The following is a 19,275-nucleotide window of genomic DNA, read 5'->3' on the forward strand; positions in this document are numbered from 1 at the left end:
GGGACGGGGATTGTTGAAACTGGAATTGTAGGAGTGGGATCGGTGGAACAGGGATCACTGGGACTGGGATCGCTGGTACAGGAATTGTTGGAAGTGAACTGGGATTGTTGGAATTGGGATCAGTGGGACTGGGATCACTGGGACAGGACAAATCCTACTCCTAAATCCCAAACCCCATCCTAAACGTGACCCCTCTCTCTCTGCTTTTATGGTGCAAAAAGATTCCTGGAATTCACAAAAATCATGGAATTCCTCCCTTTGTGTCCATCTCCTGGATGGTTTCTTTATTTCCTGAAGCTTCTGGAAAATCCCAGTAAATACTTGGCAAAAGGAGAGGCTCTGAATTGAAAAAAATCAGAAAATCAAATAATTCTGTTAAAAAGGTGCAGGAGGGGAAAGTTAAGGAATTTAAAATGTCTCATCCTCAGCTTGATCCAAATCTCTGCATTCCAACTCATCCACAAACCCCAAAAATCAAAATATCAAACAAAATATAAGCAGAATAAAAGGATAAAAATAATTTCAATTTCTATAATAAAAATTTCAATTTAATCAAACCAAGAAACTTCTGTAATGCCACAATTGTATTTAGCAAATGGGAAAGTTTAAATTTTTATTTAAAAGCAAATTTTGGGGTAAATTTGATTTAATTCAGGATTTTTGCTGTGCTGGAGCTGATGTAGGCCAGACCAATAAAAAGCTCCTGAGAGCAGCTGAAATTTCCTAATTCATCATTAATAATTAATAATTTCATAATTCATAATTGTGCAATAAGAACTTGGGCAAGCCAAGGCTTCTCCCTTTCTCAGCTGCTCAGAATTCCTGAAAATCTCTGAAAAACACCCGGGAACTGCAAAAATCTGCATTTAGGGGATGGGAAAAAAGGGAATATTTAGCAAAAAAATAAAGATTGAAAGGAAAAAAACTGCCTCAGGTTTTCCTCATCTTCGGGCCAGTTTGGGCTTGGATTTGTGATTTATCTGTAAGCAGGAAAAAATTTTAAAAATAGATTAAAACCCATTAAAATTAGTTGGAAATGCACAAAATTTAACCTCAGGAGAAGCTGCACCCTAAAAAAAATAAATTCATATTTAAATGAAGAGAAGCACAAAAAAAGAGAAGTTCTGAAGGGTGGTTTTGAGAGGAATTACATAATAAATAAATATATAAATTTATTATTATAAATATATAAATATTTAGATAGGGATTTAAATATATTTAAATACATGTATCTATAAATAAATATATAACATATAAATAAACAGAAATATCTTTAATTTAATTTAATTATTTATATAAATATATAAATACACACACTATATAAATGTATAAATAATTTTGATTAATGAATAGATATTGATATAATAATAGAAATAATGAGAAAATAATATAATTATTACAAATTTAAAATTATAAATTGTAATAATTATAAATAATATAAATAATAGAGATTTTTTTGTTTTTTCCTTGTGGAATGTCAGGAATATTTGGTGTTTCCTAATTTAAATTCAGATTTAATTGCTGGGGCAAGCTGTAATTACCGGAACCAGCTGAGCATTGCAAATCTCGGTGACACATCCCAGAGAAATGTTCTGGGAAATCCAGCCCGGAGATGTCACCAGGAATTTCCTGCAGCTTTCGGGGACAGGAGATGGAATTCGGGGCTGGGTGCAGGTGGTCCCTGAAATGATCTGAATTTTGGGGGATTTCAGGAAGGATGATGCTCAAAATTTGGGTATGGATGCAGGTGGAGCTAAAATAATCCACATTTTGGGGGATTCCAGGAAGGATGAAGTGACAAGAGATGGAATTTGGGTCTGGGTGCAGGTGATCCCTAAAATATCCCAAATGTTGGGGACTTCCAGGAAAGATGAAGGGACAGGAGCTGAAATGTTGCGTCTGGGTGCAGGTGGAGCTAAAATAATCTGAATTTTGAGGGATTCTGAGAAGGATAAAGGAACAGGAGCTGAAATTTGGCTCTGGATGCTGATGTTGCCTAAACTACCCCAAATTTTGGGGAATTTTGAGGGGGATGAAGGGACAGGAGCCGTTTCCTCCTCGCTGTCACAGCTGCAGCTCCAGGCCGAGAATTCCACACTTTTAACAGGAAAATCCTGGATTTCCTCCCTTCCCTCATTTTTTCCCCAAATTCCAGCTCCCAGGAGCCAGGATCACGGCCCAAATCTCCCAAAAAAATCTTTTTTCCCCATTATCTCCCCACTGAAAATGTTGTCTGTCTCTTAGGCCGGGCTCAGCTCCATAAGCCCAGGATTTAGAGATTCCCCATGGAATCCTCTGCTCTCCTCCCAGCTCCCAGCGCCCGGGGTAGGTCCAGTTCTGGTTTTTCTGCCCCAAAAGGAGGAATTTGGTGGGAATTTGGCTCCTGTCCCTGCAATTCCAGCGGATTTCCTGCTGGGGAAGGTCTGGGGGGATCTCTGAGGGCTCTTGGCTTTTCTTAATGGGTTTTTTGGGGCTACATAAGGGTAAGGCCAGACAAAACTAGGAGAATAAGAGAAAAAAAAAATTAAATTAAAATAAATTAAAAGTGGGTGATTCTGAATAAATAATAAAATAAAATAACGTAAAATAAATAAAATAGTAAGTGGGTGATGCTGAATAAATAAGGGAATAAAATAAAATAATATAGAATAAATAAAATAAAAAGTGGGTGATTCTGAATAGATAAATACAATAGAATAAAATAGAATAAAATAAATAAAAGGAAATAAAAAGTGGGTGATTCTGAATAGATAAATAGAATAAAAGAAAGAGAATGAAATAAATGAAACAAAATAAAAAGTGGATTATCCTGAGTAAATAAATAGATAAATTAAATAAAAAGGAGGTGATTCTGAATAAATAAATAAAATTAATTTAAATAAAATAAAAATAAATAACATGAAATAAAAAGCAGGTGATTCTGAATAAATAAATAGAATAGAAGAATAAAATAAATAACAAAATAATGTAAAATAAAATAATTAAATAAATATAAATAAAATAGAATAAAATAAAATAAAATAAAATAGAATAAAATAAAATAAAATAAAATAATGAGATAAAATTTTAAAAAATGAAATGAAATGAATCCCGTGCTGTTGTTCTCTCGCAGAGTCTCCCCGGGCTCAGTTCCCCTCGGGGGGCTCCATCATGTCCTGCTTCCCGCAGCTGTGGCACTCGAGCACGCCGGAGTCCCCGTCCAGCCCGGTGCCCGCCTCGCCGGGCTCGGTGCCGGTGCCGCTGAGCCCCATCGTGCTGCCGTCGCCGGGCGATGCCCGCAGGAAGGGCCGCTCGCCCGCGGGCTCCCCGAGCTGCGCCAGCCCCGGCTCGCCCAAGCCGGCCTCGCCCGTCGAGTGCTCCATCTGCTTCAACACCTACGACAACACCTTCAAGACACCCAAGCTGCTGCAGTGCTCGCACGTGTTCTGCCTGGAGTGCGTGGCGCGGCTGAGCGCGGCGCTGGGCGCGGGCCAGGAGCTGCTGCCGTGCCCCTTCTGCCGCCAGCCCACCAACCTGCCCAGCCAGGGCGCGCCCGGCCTGCGCACCAGCAAGGAGCTGCTGGCCACGCTGCCGCCCGAGCTGCAGCGCGAGCGCGAGCTCTGGATGGACGGCACCAAGCTCTGCTGCCGCCGCACCTCTGACGGCGACCCCGAGGACCCCGAGTCGTGCGTGTCCATCGACGTGGCCCTGAGCAAGGCCGAGAGCGCCGAGGCGGCCCCGGGAGGGCTGGCGGGGCGGCTGTCGCGCTGCGAGCTGTGCGACGACTGGAAGCGCATCGTGCTGCTCTCGGCGCTGCTCATCATCCTCTTCTGCATCATCCTGTGGCCCGTGCAGTGCGCGCTCAAGACGGGAAACCTGCGCTGCTTCACGCGGACTGCGGCCGTCAGCCGGCCCGAGCTGCTGCCCCCCAAAGCCACCGCGGCCGCCGCGGCCGTGACACGGCCACCGTTCCACTAGGGACAGGGCTCTGGGGCTGCTCAGGGATGGGACCTTCTGTCCTGGCCACTGCGGTGACACGGCCACCGTTCCAATAGGGACATTCTGTCCTGACAACTGCGGTGACACGGCCACCGTTCCACTAGGGACAGGGCCTGCTGTCCTGGCCACTGCGGTGACACGGCCACCGTTCCACTAGGGACATTCTGTCCTGACAACTGCGGTGACACGGCCACCGTTCCAATAGGGACAGGACATTCTGTCCTGACCACTGCGGTGACATGGCCACTGTTCCAATAGGGACAGGGCCCTGGGACGGCTCAGGGATGGGGACAAGGATGGGACCTGATGTCCTGAAAGAATTTGGGACCAAATCCCCATTCCAGTAGTGCCAGAGCCTCTGGATCTGCTCAGGGATGAGGAACAGGAACAGAACCTGTTGTCCTCACAGAATCTGGGGCAAAATCCCCATTCCAGTAGAGTCAGAGCTTCTGGATCTGCTCAGCTCCATGGGGACAAGGGACAGGACAAAGCCTTTCCTGGTTCTGCTCAGGGACAAGGGACAGGACAAAGCCTTTCCTGGATCTTGGCTCCATCCGGTGCCAAGCAGGACCTGCTGCATTCCTGGGATTGCGGCAGATCCCACATCCCGCTCACCGCGCTCCGTGCCTCTGGAATGTCCTTCCGTGCCTCTGGAATGTCCCCGTGCATCCATCCTGCTGCCGGGCTCTCCATGGACTCCAGGGCTGGGAATGCACCCAGAGCTCCCCAGGCTCCCCCTTCCTCCAGCTCCTGAGGGAATAAAGGGATTTTTTTTTTTTCTGGAGCAGCTCCGTGATTATTCCTGTGAGGAGCTGGGATGGGGAGGGCTGGATGAACAGATGGGAAACACCAGAATTCCAGAGGCTGGGAGGGTGAAACACCTGACTTCCAGAGGCTGGGAGGGCGAATCCTTAATTCCAGAGGTTGGGAAGGTGAAACCCCAGAATTCCAGAGGTTGGGAAGGTGAAATACCAGAATTCCAGAGGCTGGGAGGGTGCTCTGGTGCTGAGGGGGATAAAAGAGACAAAGAAGGAAAAGTGCCCCCACGAGCTGAAACCACAGAGGAGGGGAAGGAAAGACACAAAAATCCTGCAAACCCCTGGGATTGGGGTTGGAATTCCTGGAACAACTGAATTGAGGAGACGCAGGAGCTTCCCCCTCCTCTGCCCGTCAAACAGCACCGAGAAAAGCAGGATTCTCCTTTATCCTAGGAAAAAAAAGAAGCAGCAGGCCCCTTAAAAACCTCTTTAATCGTTTCCAAACTTTATTTCTGGGTGATTTGACGAAAGACACGAGTTAGTAATGGTTACATCATGCTGCTCCTCTACTGCGCATCGCCCGCCACAGCTCAGCCAGCAGCTCCCCAGGTCAGGAATTCACCCTCTCCATGGACACCTCAGGGGTTTAAATTAAAAAAAAAGCCAAAAAAAATCAAATCCAGAAAAAAAAGCCCAACCTCGATGTTCTTTTTTTTTTTTGTTGTTGTTTTTTTTGGCACGTTCTGTGGTAGAAATGTTGTTAAAAATAAAGCCCAGGTGAATGCGCTGCTGGAAATTCCCAATGCTCACCCATGAGGACACAAATCCTGGTTTAAGGCATTTCCAAGCCCCAGCGAAAGCAGAATGAGATTTTATATTTATTTTTGTTCAATTCTTGGGGCTTTTTTTTTGCTCTTTGACTTTATCCTGAACATCAGCAGCTTCCCCATCCCTCTGGATTTAGCTGGAACACCAGCCCAGCTGGGAATGCCATTCCAAATTCCCAAAATTGGGACTGGGGAATCTCCCATACACCTCCCTCCCATCCCAGCCCAGCATTTCCCACCAGGAATCCCAATTTGGACCCAGCAGCCCCCAAAAATGGGAATTTTGGCACTCACAGAACCCCCAGGCACAGCAGAGCCCCCATCCCACACAGGGCACAGCCCTCATGGAATGTTTAACCCTGCATTTTCCACAGGAATCTCACAGGTTGGAAATATTTATTTTTTTAAAAAATCAAATAAACAAAATCAAAGCAGATCCAAGTGGTTTTTCCATTGGTTTTCCCTCTTGGTTCCACCTTTGTTCAGAGCTCACCCTGAGAGAAGAAATTTGATCTTTCCTGGCTCAAAAGTTGGTGCCAAAACTCCCATTTCAAAGGGTGCCCTGCAAGGTGGGGTAGAAATTTAGGGGAAAAAAGCGCCAAATTCTGGCACCTTGGGCAGGAACTCCCACCCAGGACCTGGTGGGATCCTGCAGATGAATCCCCAAAGTTGTTTTTCCACAGAGAATTCCAGCTGAGGGTGGGAAAGGGACACAGAGGCCACAAACAGCAGGAAATCCTTCCATGGAGAAGGAATCCCAATGGAAGATGGGATTTCTTCCAGGGCTGGGATCCCTCTGTTCTTCTCCACATCCAGAGGACCCTGAGCTGCAGCCAGAGGTGCAGCCACACCCCAGAAACTTCACAACTGGCCCCAAAACTTTCCTTTCCTGGAAGAAAATGCTTCAAATTCCCCCCAAATACCCCCCAGCCCCGCTCCTGCTCCCGTTGGAGACGTTCCTGCAGGGCTGGCAGCATCCAGAGGATGTGGAAGACCCAAAAACTCCAAATCCAAGGTGAAAAATTCCCAATTTTCTTGGTGGGAGAGGCTCCAGTGGCAGCTCTGCGTTGCCAGGCTGGGAGCCAGAGGCTGGAGAAGGCTGTGGGGCGTGGAAGGACACGTCCAGGAGATCTCTGAGGAGGAACAGGGAATGTCCTGGTCCTCTTGGGAGAGGGAGAGAATTCCCAGCTCTTGGAGAGGAGCTCCAAGTGATCCCCAGCATGAGGGAGGCCAAGGCTCGGTGGCCGGGGAGGGGTCAGGACACGTCTGGATGAACACAAAATGTGGCAATGAGGTTTCACAGCTGCTCCTGCACGTGTCCGAGAGGAGGAGGAGGAGGAGAACCGCTGGAAAAATCCACATTTTTGCCTCCCCAGCACCTCTGAGTCCAGCAAAGAGTCCTGAGGAGAGCGCAGAGCGAAGCTTGGGCCCGGCTCTCTCCCTTCCAGTGCGTGGCATCCCTGATTTGAGCAGAGCTCGGAGGAGAAAAGCACTTGAGATCCTTACACACATAAATTACAGTGAGAGGAACGGGGGCAGCAGGAATCAGGTGAACACGGGGCCAGAGAAGGTTTGGAAGAGCCAGAGCCCGGAGCAGGGCGGGAATTCCCACCCCGCCAATCCGTGAAGGCCTCGCCAGCACCAGCAGCGTTTCCCCCACGGGAAAACAGGGTTGTTTTTGGGAACAAACCCCCCAAAAACAGCAGGAAAAAAGGGGGAAAACAACCCCAAAACAAAAGAAGCTTCAAGTATGAAGATGATCGACGCTGCAGTGGGAGAGTTCTGGTGTCACTTCTCGAGCTTTGTTCCGCTGCTCGGGCCCAGAGCCCGAAAGCAAAAAGGGTTTCCTGCCCTCCCTGTCCCCCCCAAAAATATAAAAAGCAATAAGTTTACAAAAATAGAAAATAATTACAGCAATAGGCAGGAGGGAGGGAGGAGGGAGGCGGGAGGGAGGTCCCTGGGCTCTATTTGGCCGAGCAGTGCAATATCCGCGGCTGGTTCAGGGCGTCCTCCAGCAGGTGCAGCTCCCGCCGGTCCACGAGCACATCCCGCATGCAGCCCACGAAACCCGTGCTGAAGGCCTTGGGCAGGCGCTGGGGCACGCTCAGCTTGTCCAGCCCACCTGGGAACAGAGCAGGGGTCAGCTGGGACAGGGACAGAGCAGGGGACAGAGACAGGGGACAGCACCCCTGGGAATGGCACAGGGTCAGCTGGGACTGAGGACAAATCAGGGGACTGCACAGGGCACAAGAGACAGAGCAGGGGATGGCACAGGGGACAGGACAAAACCTCGTTCCAGCTGACCCTCTGGAACGGAACAGGGCCAGCTGGGACTGGGGACAGCATAAGGGACAGGGGACAGCCCCCCTGAAATGGCACAGCATCTGCTGCGGAACAGGGCAGGGGACAGGGGACAGACAGATGTGACACAGGGGGACAGGGGACAGGGCATTTTTCAGCCACCTGAGGGTGTTGAAGGAAGGAAGGGAGGGACACCCCAACGTCCCCGGCCCGCTGCAGCCCTGAGCCCCCCCAGGGGACACGGGGATGTCCCCCTCAGACTCACCCAGCCACAGCGCCCCGTCCGTGTCCAGCTGGGTGGCCCCGAGGGGAGAGGAGCCGGCGATGGGGGCCTCGTTCCCAACCTGCAGGGAGCCTTCCCTCTGCACCCTGCTCCCGAGGGGAACAACAGGAGTTCAGCAACAGCCCCCAGAGCCAGCCCAGAGCTGCTCCCTGCAAGTCCTGACCCTGGGAACCACTGGGGGCAGATTTTGGGATAATCCCCACCCCATTCCTGGGATATCCCCACCAGTGCTTTTCCAGCTACAGGGCTGTAGTTACTTTATTTTTTCTGTATCTTAAACTCTAAAAACTTTCCTTTACTTAACATGTCTCTGCTTTAAACTCTAAATCCACATCCTCACTTCTGGCACCTAAGTCTGGAAGCCTTTTCCAAGATCTCAGATCAAATCCTGGGTTTAATTCCATGCTTTGGCTTCCAGGCCCAAAGCTCTGAGAGTTCTTTTCCAAAGAGAGTTCCTTGGGGATCACGGGGCTCAGCTGCCTCATTCCCAGCTTTTCCAACCTGATCCCAATCCAGATCCAGATCCCGATCCCAATCCCAATCCAGATGCCAATCCAGAGCAAGATCCCAATCCCGATCCAGAGCCTGATCCCAATCCCAATGCAGATCCCAATCTCGATCTCAATCTAGATCTCGATCCAAATCCTCATCCTGACCCCAATGCAGATCCCAATCCCAATTCTGATCCTGATCCCAGTCCAGATCCAAGATCCAGACCCTGATCCCGATCCCCAGTCCCGCCGTGTCTGACCTGGAGGCCCTGATGTGCACCCACTGGTTGGTGTTGACGGGCACGCTGGAGCGCAGGGTGACGGCCTTGGAGCCCAGGTCGTAGCTGAGCTGCACGCGCCCGTCCACGATGGCCAGGGCGATGTAGTCCGAGCGCTCCAGCCCCTTCCCGCTCCACAGCAGCAGCCCCTGCGTCGCCTCCGTCTTGATGCTCAGCTCAAAGTGGTTGGACTGCAGGGCCTTCTCACTGCGGGGGAACGCCACGGGCAGCTCCTCATCCTCATCCTCCTCCTCCTCCCCCGGGGATGAACTCCCCGCCTGTCCCCACCTGCTGGCCTGGAGGGTCATGGGGTTTGGGATAATCTACACCCGACTGAGCAGCTCAGAGCTGGGACAGCCTCCATCCCACTCCTGGGATACACAGGAAAGGTCTGTGCCCACCTGCTGCCCTAAAGGTGGCAGATTTTGGGACAATCTCCATCCCACAAACCAGCTGGGAAAGCCTCCATCCCACTCCTAGGTTGGGATGCATAGGAAGGAGATTCTTTGGAGATTCCTTGCTTTTCTCCTCATGGGACAAAAGGATCAATCCCTGCCAGCTGTGACACAGCAGCAGTGGCACCCTGGGGACGGTCACAGGAAGGGCATGGAGGCAACAAAAAGATGGGATTTTCCCCAGGTTGGAATCCTGATTTTTGCCTCTGGAACAGGCACGAGGCTCCTGGCAACAGCTGGAGTGGGACACACAGAGACACCACAGAGAGCCTTTTATTCCTGAGGGATACTGCATCCAGAGGGTGGGACACAGCCCAGCTGTCCCTGCAGAGTCCCTCAGCTTGGGGGCACTTTGCCGTCCCCCCTGTGCAGAGCTCATCCCTCGCGGATAAAAAGCCAGGACAGGGACACAGAGGACACACACAGGGACACAGGGACATGCTGGGGCACGGGCAGAGCAGGGGACAGGCACACCTGGGCACTCACCTGGGCTCCGAGGGGAAATCCAGCGCCTCGGGACTTGGATGGGAGAAAAGGGGAGCGAGCCATAAGCGAGGGACAGCAAGGAGACCCTGCCTGCCTTTCTTTCCTCTTTTTCTTTTCCTTTTCCTTTCCTATCCCCTAGAGCTTCCCTGGAGGAGGAAAGCTCCACTTTTATGGGCATTCAAACCCAGCAGGGGATGTGGGAGAAGCACAGTCCAAACTGGCTGGGGAAAGGCTGGGAATGGTGACATTCCCTCTGCAGGGACACAAGGCAGCAGGGATGTGGCTCGGGGAGGGGACACAGGGACAATTCTGAGCTCACACTGCTGGAGGGCACTGCCCAGCCTAGGAGGATGCTCAGGATAATCTTGAAATTCCTAAAAATCCCTTTGCAGCCCCTCCCAACAGTGTGGACATGCAGGTGGCGGCTCTGCAGCCCCCCATGTGCAGGCACAGCTCAGTCCCCACACAATGAGGTGGGATGGGATGGGGTGGGATGGGACAGGCAGGGATCCCCCCAAATCCCCCCCTTCCCTCAGCAGGGAACGCTCCCGCACAGAGCAGGGAATTTTAGGAACCCTTTTAGGGCTTCCCTTCCATGCAGGACAGACCCACAGCAAACCTCAGCTGTCCAGGGATTGGGATTTGTCCCCATCCTCCTGCCCTGACCCTTTTTCTGACCCCTCATCCACACTGGAGATGTTCTGAGGGGTTCCACATCCACACTGGAAAAATCAAGGATCAGCACCCCCAGTTTCCATCTCCAACACCTCAGGCTGCTGCTGGAGCAGGAAGCCACAGGAATTTTCCTTCCCTGTGCTCATCCTTATTAAAATCATGCTTAAAAATTCCCTTGAGGCATGCTGGGGGGCGGCAGGGCGGGGACAACACCTGGATGTGACACAGGTGAGGCAGCTCCTGCTCAGCCCCACGAGCTGCTGGCAGCACCTGGGCCCTCCTCCCCCTCCACCAAAACCCTGGGAGAGGCCCCAGATTCCTCCCCCCAGCCCTGCCCTGAGCTGCCCCGGGGTTTGGGGTGACAATGGGGACATGGGGTGAGGGTGGCAGGGCCATACTTACGCTGGGATCTCATTGCTCAGGTGGCTTGGAAACAGAGAAACAGTGACATTGAGAGGGGACAGAGACAGAGAGGGACAGACAGACACCCAGAGAGGGACAGACAGCAGCTCCACATGGACACACCCCCCAGCAGGGCTGGGACACTGGGACTGGGACAGGCAGAAGGACACGGGAGTCTCCTGAAGGAGGAATTTCCAGCCTGGAGGAGCCCAAATGGAGCTCTGCTCATTCCCAGAGGGAATTCCAGAATTCCAGAGAGAATTCCCAAGGATGAGGAGGAATTTCCAGCCTGGAGCAGCTCTGCTCATTCCCAGAGAGAATTCCCAAGGAGCAGCACATCCATGGACACCCCAGGGTCCTCCCCAGCATGGGGTTGGGACAATCCCACGTGTTGCATCCCCGAGGGACAGTCAGGATCCACCTCCACCCCATTGCCAGCCCCACAGCCAGGCCTGGAGCTGGGAATTTGGGGGAAACCAAGAGGGGGGTGCCAGGAACATCCAGCCCTGTTTGGAGCTCCTGGATCCCAGCTTTTCCTCCCTGGTGGGGCAGGTACCTCTTGGTGATGCTGTTGTGGTACTCCAGGTACGTGCGGCCATCGAAGGCCACGGCCTCGGCGTCCCCTGCTGCCTTCTCAATGATCACTGGGGAGAAACAGGGAAAAGAATGGCCAGGAAAGGCAGGGGATTCCTGGGAAAAGAATGGCCAGGAAAGCCAGGGAATTCCTGGGAGATGGGAAAGGAATGGCCAGGAAACCCCCGCTGGGTGTGCTGAGCTTCTGGTGGAGGTTTTCCAGGTTTTTCATCCAGCCTCCCATGGCCACCTCCAAGCCCCTGGGCCATCTCCACCTTTCCATCGCTACTCCCAGCCCCTTGTGGCCACCTCCACCTCCCCATGGCCACCTCCACATTCCCTGTGCCATCCCCAGCTCCCCCTGGCACCCACCTTTCTCGCAGTGTGCCCCCGAGAAGCCCCTGTGGCAGGAGCACTGGTAGCTGCCCAGGCTGGGGCTGCAGGTGCCCCCGTGCTGGCACGGGTTGGGTTTCTGGGTGCAGGGGTGCCCCTGGAACGGGGACACCTCCCTGGCACTGCGGATGTTCTCCTCCTTCAGCACGGACACGCCACCCACGGAGATCTGCAGGGGCAGGAAGGGTCAGCCAGGAGCTGCTCAGGGCCAAAAACCCAAAAACGCGGAATTCCCATCCCTGGCAGCGTCCCAGGCTGGGCTGGATGGGGCTGGGATGGTGGAAGGTGTCCCTGCCCATGGCACACGGAAAGCCTGAAGGTTCCTCCAACCCAAACCAGGCTGGGATCCTCTGAAGGTCCATGCCCACCCACCCACCTCTGGTGATCTAGGGACACCAGGCAGTGTCTGTGGGGACAAGAGATGGGAACGCATCCCTGAGGTGGGAATCCATCCCAAGGGTAGGAACCCATCCCTAAGATGATGGGAACCCATCCCTAAGATGATGAGAACCCATCCAAGTGTTCCCAAGCTCCCCTTCTGTTCCCCACTGGCGCCACTTTTCCACCACCAGGACAGCTCCCAGGTCCATCCCAGGACAGGTGGGACACTGGAATGACCAGCTGGACACTGGGCTATCCCAGCAGGACAGGAGGCTGTCCCAGTGGACACCGGGCTGTCCCAGTGGACACCGGGCTGTCCCAGCAGGACCTCACCTTCTGCACAGCTCCCTCGAAGCCGCTGGAGATGGCAGCTGCTCGAGCCAGCTTGGAGAAGTCGGGGGCTCCCCCCACGTAGAAGGGCTCCTTCAGGTTCAGCACCATGTGAGGCACCTGGGGGAACAGGGACAGCAAGGACAAGGGGTCAGCTCGTCCCTGGTGTCCCAAGCAGGGCCAGGAGCTGGCCTTGATGGTCCCCGTGGCTCTCTCCGTTTGGGAGACTGGATGGTAATTTATTTTATGGTAACTTATTTTATGGTAATTTATAGATGATATTTTATTTATGATTCCACGGATGGAGCCTCCAGGAAACCTCCTCATGCCAAGGACTGCCAGGTCCCACCCCCAGCAGGCACCTGGGAAAGGCTTCCCCTGGATTGAGTTTTTTGGGGAGGGGGCTCTGCTTTGGTGTGCCCCCCAAAATCGAGGTCCCCAGACATCACTCAGAGCCCTGCAGGGCTGCTGCTCAATCCCAGCCCCTTCCAGAGGGATCCAGCCTGGCCGCCCCAAGGTTTGGGGAGCAGCTTCAGGTTTTCTCCTGCACCCCATGGCTTGAGGAGGTTCTCCTGCACCCCACGTGGTGGTTCTGGAGGAGAAAATCCCCTCCTTGCTGTCACCAGCCCCAGGATTGCTGGGAATTCTCTGGGATGGAGGCAGGGCCACAGCAAGGACGGGGTGACATGGAGCACTATCTAATGCTGTGTGGGATTAACACAAAATAAATGACCAGATTAATTGATTGAAATGGTCCCAAAAACAAAAGGTGACAACTGGCTGGGAATGAAAGACTAAACTACAGGGATCCTAAACCAGATGGGGAAGATGAAAAACACAAAAATAGGAAGGAAGGAAGGAAGGAAGGGAGGAGGTGCCAATGGCAGATGAGATGGAGGCGTGGAGGGTCATACTTATCTGTACCTTACGGGATTTCTGGGATCCAGACAGCAGGGGAGGGGAGAATACAAAGGAAAATCAAAGGGAGAGAGAAGAAAAAAACAAAAAAGAGAGAAAAGGGCCATCAGTGGGGTGCCATTGCAACGGGCAGGGCTGCCACAGCCCCGCTGCCACCAGCACTGGTGGCTCTGGGGGCGGCAGGAGGTGGCAGGAGGGTCACTGCCACCCAGGGCCCTGCTCTGCTCAGAGGAGCTTGGAGAGAGGAGAGCGAGGGCAGGGAAATGCCAGGCTGGGCTCCGTGGGGCTGGGGATGAGCTCAGCAGCCAGCAGGGATTTTCCTGCCTTCTCCTGGAGAGGGAGGGAAGGGGCCCCAGGAATGAAGGGAAGGGGCCCCAGGAATGCAGGGAAGGGACCCCAGGAATGCAGGGAAGGGAGAGACCCCAGGAATGAAGGGAAGGGACCCCAGGAATGCAGGCACAGCACAGGGAGGGACAGGGAGAGGCTGGAACTGCAGAATTCCCAGCTGGGAGGAGAGCAGAGCAAGCACCAAGGGATGCAGCAGCAGCAGCAGGGCCTGGGGCTTTCCTGCCCCCTGAGCTCCTCTCACTGCTGGGGGGCTCTTAATTAACCATTAATTACTGACCCAGGGGTGCCTCATGGAGCTGCTCCAACAGGGGACAGGGGAGGACCTGGAATAAGGGATGGGGCTCCAGGAGAGGCTGGGGGGCTCATCCAAGGCATCCCTGAAACCTGGCTGAGATCCTGGGCAGGGACAGGCGGGGACAGGGAGGGACAGGTGCTTCTCCACCCTCAAATCCATGATCTAAAGCCCAGGAACCTGAGAAATTCCACTTTCCCACCTTCATTCCAGTTTTCCACCTTCAAATTCATGGTTTAAAGCCAGGAGCCTGAGAATTCCACTCTTCCACCCTCAAATCCAGAATTTAAAACCCAAGAACCTGAGAAATTCCACTTTGCCACCTTAAAATCCACAAATTAAAGCTCAGGAACCCGAGCCATGATTTAAAGCCCAGGAGCCTGAGAAATTCCACTCAAATCCAGAATTTAAAGCCCAGGAGCCTGAGAAATTCCACTTTTCCACCCTCAAACTCACGATTTAAAGCCCAGGAGCCTGAGGAATTCCACTCAAATCCACAATTTAAAGCCCAGGAGCCTCAGAAGCTCCTCCCCAGGTGAGCAGGGCAGCGCTGGGGTCCCCCCACTCACCGGGGACTCCCCTGTGACCCTCTGGCCATTGTTGACCCTCAGGACGCCCTTGCGGCCGCTCCTCTCCAGCAGGACACTGACCCACGTGTCCAGGGGTATGGGCTCCTTGCTCCTGGGGGGGAAAAAGGGAAAAAAAGCTTAAAAACCTTCTAAAATCAGGCCTTGCACAGCTGAATGTGTGAACATGTGAAGTTCCCACGAGAAAGAATCGCAAGAATGAAAATCAGTTTGCAGAACAATCTGTTCTGGTAAGAAAAGCAGGCTTGCAACTGTGGCAAATTAAAAAGTCTGTGAGAATCTGTGAAGAAAATATTAAAGACATAGAAAAATAGTATTAAAAATATAAAAATAATATAAAAAATATAATATCTCTCTGTGAGATATTATAGAAGTCTCAGCACATACACAAACAAGCACCTCCTAAGCAATGAACAGAGCAGCAAGCAAGTTGAAATTAGAAAAAACACAATAACTGAAATTAGAAATTAAACACAAGAACTTGGAAAACTGGATACAAACAGGCTGTAACAACAAAGTGAGGCTTTTGCTGCTGAAACTTTGAATAATGTCATTATTTGCTGCCAAAGTTATAAACTCTGCCCTCAGAACCTACAAAACCAGCCTGGAAAGGTGCCCTGAGCAGGTGATGCCTCAGGTTTTGGCTTTTCTATTTTTCACATTCTGTGCTGCTTGAGTGGGTGGGTCTGGGCTTCATACTGTGGGATGGTGAGCTCTGTGCACAGAGCAGGGAGACAAAACAATTCCTGCTCCAGCTGGGCACCAAGGACAAATGATCCAAATCTCAGCCCAGAGCACAAACAGCGTGGGCTGGAGAGAGAAAAACAAGGATGGGACTGCATGGGCTAAAGCTGGAATTGGACGACTAATTGCAATATGCAAACGGAGCAGAACTGATCAAAGTGAGAGACCCCGTGCCCGGCCGTGCATTTTGGGACCATTTTGGTTCATCCTGGGATCATTTTGGGACCATTTTGGTTCATCTTGGTGCAGCCCTGGCTGGGCTCCTGTGCTGCCCAAGGTGGATCCCTTGAGGAGAAACTTGTCATAAATCCCTGCTTTATTCTTTAACTCTGCTCTAGCTCAGCCTTCCCAAGGCATCAGCCAGGGCTCACCTGAGCAGGGCACAGTGCCCCCAGTGCCCTCACCTGAGCAGGGCTGGCCCTTTGCCCAGGTCGTATCTGTACTCCAGGTGGCCCTCGTGCAGTGCCAGGGACACAAAGTCCCCCTTGCCATCGGTCTTCTGGCCGTTGTAGAAGATCATCCCGCTAGGCTTCTTGGCCAGGAACACCACCTCCATGGACATCTTGTCCCTGGGAGAGCAGGGGGGGGTTATTGATTATTGATTGTGGGTTATTGATTGTGGGTTAGGGATTGTGGACTGTGGGTTTTGGATTGTGGGTTATGGATTATTGATTATGGTTTATGGATAATTGATTATGGATTTTTGATTGTGGGTTATGGATTATGGATTGTAGACTGTGGGTTATGGATTATTGATTATGGGTTACAGATTATGGACTGTGGGTTATGGACTATAGGTTATTGATTATGTGTTATAGATTATGGACTGTGGGTTATGGACTATAGGTTATTGATTAAGGATTATGGGTTATGGATTACATATTGTGGATTATGGATTCCCTCCCATCCAGCTGCTCAGGATAACCCCAAGGCTGTGGGTGTGGCAGCCATGCCAGCCCTGCCTGCTGTGGGGCAGGGGTTTGTCCCTCCCTGTCCCTGCACTCACTGCAGGTCGGGCACGAAGCTCTGCAGCCCGTTGAGCTCCAGGTAGGAGAAGCCGTTGAACTCGGGCAGGAAGGGCACGGACTGGTCCTGCTCTGTCACTGGGCACAAAGCGGGCAGTGTGAGGGACAGGGGCACGGCAGGTGTCCCAGGGGTCACACCGGGCTGGGGACAGCCCTGCCATCCCACCTCGCTCGCACAGGTCCCCCTCACGGCCCATGGGACAGGCACACAGGGCCCCCCCAGCAGGCAGCACCAGGCAGGTGGCAGAGGCGTGGCACGGAGAGGGCTCGCACGGGTTCCTCTCGAAGGCACACGTGGGGCCTGCGGGACAGGGACATTGTTACCAATCCCCAGTGCCCCAGTGTCCCACATATCCCCAGTATCCAATGTCCCCAGTGTCCCTCATGTCCTCAATGTCCCTCGTGGGCATGCAGACATCAAGGCACTGGCACGACAGCCCCAAAGACTCCCTCAGAACCCCCCAGAAATGGTGAAAACCACAATACCCATCCCTGTACCCTAAAAACTCCCTCAGACCCTGCAGAGGAGTGAAAACCCCGCAATGCCCATCCCCTTACCCCCAAAAGCCCCTCAGCACTCCCCTCAGTGCCCACTCCACACGCAAACCCCCCTCAGACCCCACAATCCCCACACCTCAAACCCCCTCGGTGCCCACGCCGTACCCGTGTAGGCCTCGGGGCACTGGCAGTGGAACATGTCGGCCTCCCTGGTGTGGCAGGTGCCGCCGTGGTGGCAGGGGCTGGGCTGGCAGGGGTCGGTGCCACACTGGCCCACGGCCGTGGCGTACAGCACGTCGGCAGAGCCCGGGTGCAGCTCGTGCCCGCGGTTGTTGATGGCCAGGGCCCGCACGCAGCCCCGCAGGCCGCTGGTGACACCCGTGCGCTCCGCCACCCTGAGGGGACACGGTGACACAGGGTTTGTACCCAGGGGTGGCACAGGGGGTGGCAGGGGGTTCTAGAACAGCCCCCCTGCGCTCCACCACCCTGAGGGGACATGGGCACAGGGTTTGTAGCCAGGGGGTGGCAGGGCCCCACTCGGGGGCAGCGGCACATTCACAGGGCAGTGCCACCCTTGCGGGCCCAATGCCACACTCACAGTGCCATCCGCCAGGCCCAGTGCCCCCCTCATGGGGCAGTGCCATCCTCCCAGCCCCAGTGTCACCCTCATAGTAGCAGTGCCACCCTTGCAGGCCCAGTGCCACACTCACAGCGCCATGTGCTCATGGGGCACTCCCCCGATGAAGAGCTCGGTGTCCAGGTTGAGCCCGTCGGTGCCCGGGGGGCTGTGCCCGCTCACCGGGGGCTCCCCGTCCACAGCCAGCGTGCCCATGCGCCGGTTCCGCGTCACCAGCAGCCGGTGCCAGCGCCCTGGCTCCACCGGCACGCGGCTGGTGACCGTGCCCGTGCCAGAGCCCGTGTCAAACCTGACAAAACACGGCTTGGGGTTCTTCAAGGTGCCAGCTGGGCTGTGCCAGGCGCGACTGGCACTGGGAGCTCTTGGGGACCCTTCCCTTCCCTTCCCTTCCCTTCCCTTCCCTTCCCTTCCCTTCCCTTCCCTTCCCTTCCCTTCCCTTCCCTTCCCTTCCCTTCCCTTCCCTTCCCTTCCCTTCCCTTCCCTTCCCTTCCCTTCCCTTCCCTTCCCTTCCCTTCCCTTCCCTTCCCTTCCCTTCCCTTCCCTTCCCTTCCCTTCCCTTCCCTGTGAGATTCTGGAATACAAAAAAAGCCACTCTGGCTCTTTCCTCCCTTCCCTTTTTCCCCCCCCTCTCCACATTTCTCATCCCAGTTAAAAAAAACTCTACCAAAAAAAGATCTCTCAAAAAAACCCAACCTGCCAAAAAAACCCCAAACCTGCCAAAAAACCAACCTGCCAAAAAACCCAACCTCCCACACTGCAGAGCTTTCTGAACTCACTCAAAGTTAGTTCACTTCACTGAAAAGAGGGAATGAGCTCCCTCAGTATTCCAGCCACACACACCCCAAAAAATCCAGATTTTTTTCCACTTAGAGGCCTTTTAGGATGCCAATTCCCCCGCTGGGATACAGATTCCCCCTTTGAGGACACTATCCCCATCCCAGGCTGACCTGAGCTCCACAAAGCCGCCGAGCAGCGCCAGGGAGATGAAGTCCTTGCCGTGGCGCTGGGCGTTGTAGAGCAGCAGCCCGCGGGGCTCGAGCGCGCGGAACTCCATGGAGATCCTGACGGTGTGGTACGCGCGCATGGTCCGGAACGCCAGCACCGAGCTGCCCCCGAAACTGGGGACGGACCCGCTCGGGGCTAGGGGGAAAACAGGGGGAAAGGGGGGGGAAAATGGGGGGAGAACGGGGAGAGAACGGGGGGAAAAAGGGAGGAAATGGGGGGAAAAGTGGAAAACAGGAGGGGGAAGAGAGGGGGAAAAGGGAGAAGAAAGAAAGGAAGAAGAAAGAAAGTGGGGGAAAAAAGGGAGGGGAAAGCAGGGGAAAAAGGGGGAAAAAGGCAACTTTTATTGAGCTTGGGTTCATAAAAAGGGCAACTTGTTTGTGCCTCCCTTGAGGAGATCTGGGACTCCAAATCCCATAAAACCAACAGGGCTGGACACCCACTGTCATTTTCCATGGGATTTAGGAGGTCAAATCCCATTAAACCAGCAGGGCTGGACACCCAGAACTTGGAGAGCTCCAGGTGAGTGGATTTTCAGCTGTTTTCCCATCTCTGGAAATGCCCAAATCCAGCCTGGCACAACCTGGCACAGGACGGGTGGCATCCTACCCAC

The 19,275-nt window shown here is 53.3% G+C and overlaps 2 protein-coding genes across 8 annotated transcripts in view; one reads left to right on the forward strand and one right to left on the reverse strand.

The window, feature by feature from the left end:
- The first annotated feature begins 2,285 nt into the window (after nucleotides 1–2,285).
- RNF223 (ring finger protein 223) lies at nucleotides 2,286–3,957 on the forward strand. Its single transcript, XM_063176693.1, has 2 exons — nucleotides 2,286–2,340; nucleotides 3,113–3,957. The coding sequence occupies exons 1-2, from the start codon at nucleotides 2,286–2,288 to the stop codon at nucleotides 3,955–3,957; spliced, it is 900 nt and encodes a 299-aa protein (XP_063032763.1).
- A 1,267-nt stretch (nucleotides 3,958–5,224) lies between these two features.
- The window catches only part of AGRN (agrin), a 65,586-nt gene continuing 51,535 nt past the window's right edge, over nucleotides 5,225–19,275 (reverse strand). For 3 of the 7 annotated variants that reach the window (XM_063177008.1, XM_063177007.1, XM_063177009.1), the window contains 16 exons: nucleotides 18,608–18,800; nucleotides 17,734–17,949; nucleotides 17,189–17,418; nucleotides 16,692–16,826; nucleotides 16,507–16,603; nucleotides 15,905–16,069; nucleotides 14,739–14,850; nucleotides 13,536–13,547; nucleotides 12,615–12,731; nucleotides 11,880–12,069; nucleotides 11,491–11,578; nucleotides 10,935–10,958; nucleotides 9,858–9,890; nucleotides 8,899–9,123; nucleotides 8,130–8,233; nucleotides 5,225–7,685 (listed from right to left, as the gene is read on the reverse strand). In XM_063177008.1, the coding sequence (XP_063033078.1) occupies nucleotides 7,528–7,685; nucleotides 8,130–8,233; nucleotides 8,899–9,123; nucleotides 9,858–9,890; nucleotides 10,935–10,958; nucleotides 11,491–11,578; nucleotides 11,880–12,069; nucleotides 12,615–12,731; nucleotides 13,536–13,547; nucleotides 14,739–14,850; nucleotides 15,905–16,069; nucleotides 16,507–16,603; nucleotides 16,692–16,826; nucleotides 17,189–17,418; nucleotides 17,734–17,949; nucleotides 18,608–18,800 (2,099 nt within the window). In that variant the 3' untranslated portion in view covers nucleotides 5,225–7,527. The remainder of the gene's footprint in view (nucleotides 7,686–8,129; nucleotides 8,234–8,898; nucleotides 9,124–9,857; nucleotides 9,891–10,934; nucleotides 10,959–11,490; nucleotides 11,579–11,879; nucleotides 12,070–12,614; nucleotides 12,732–13,535; nucleotides 13,548–14,738; nucleotides 14,851–15,904; nucleotides 16,070–16,506; nucleotides 16,604–16,691; nucleotides 16,827–17,188; nucleotides 17,419–17,733; nucleotides 17,950–18,607; nucleotides 18,801–19,275) is intronic. The other 4 variants (XM_063177004.1, XM_063177005.1, XM_063177010.1 and 1 more) reach the window with 4 other exon arrangements.

The sequence above is a fragment of the Melospiza melodia genome, chromosome 26 (genome assembly GCF_035770615.1).
Source record: "Melospiza melodia melodia isolate bMelMel2 chromosome 26, bMelMel2.pri, whole genome shotgun sequence".
In the NCBI taxonomy this organism is placed as follows: domain Eukaryota; kingdom Metazoa; phylum Chordata; class Aves; order Passeriformes; family Passerellidae; genus Melospiza; species Melospiza melodia.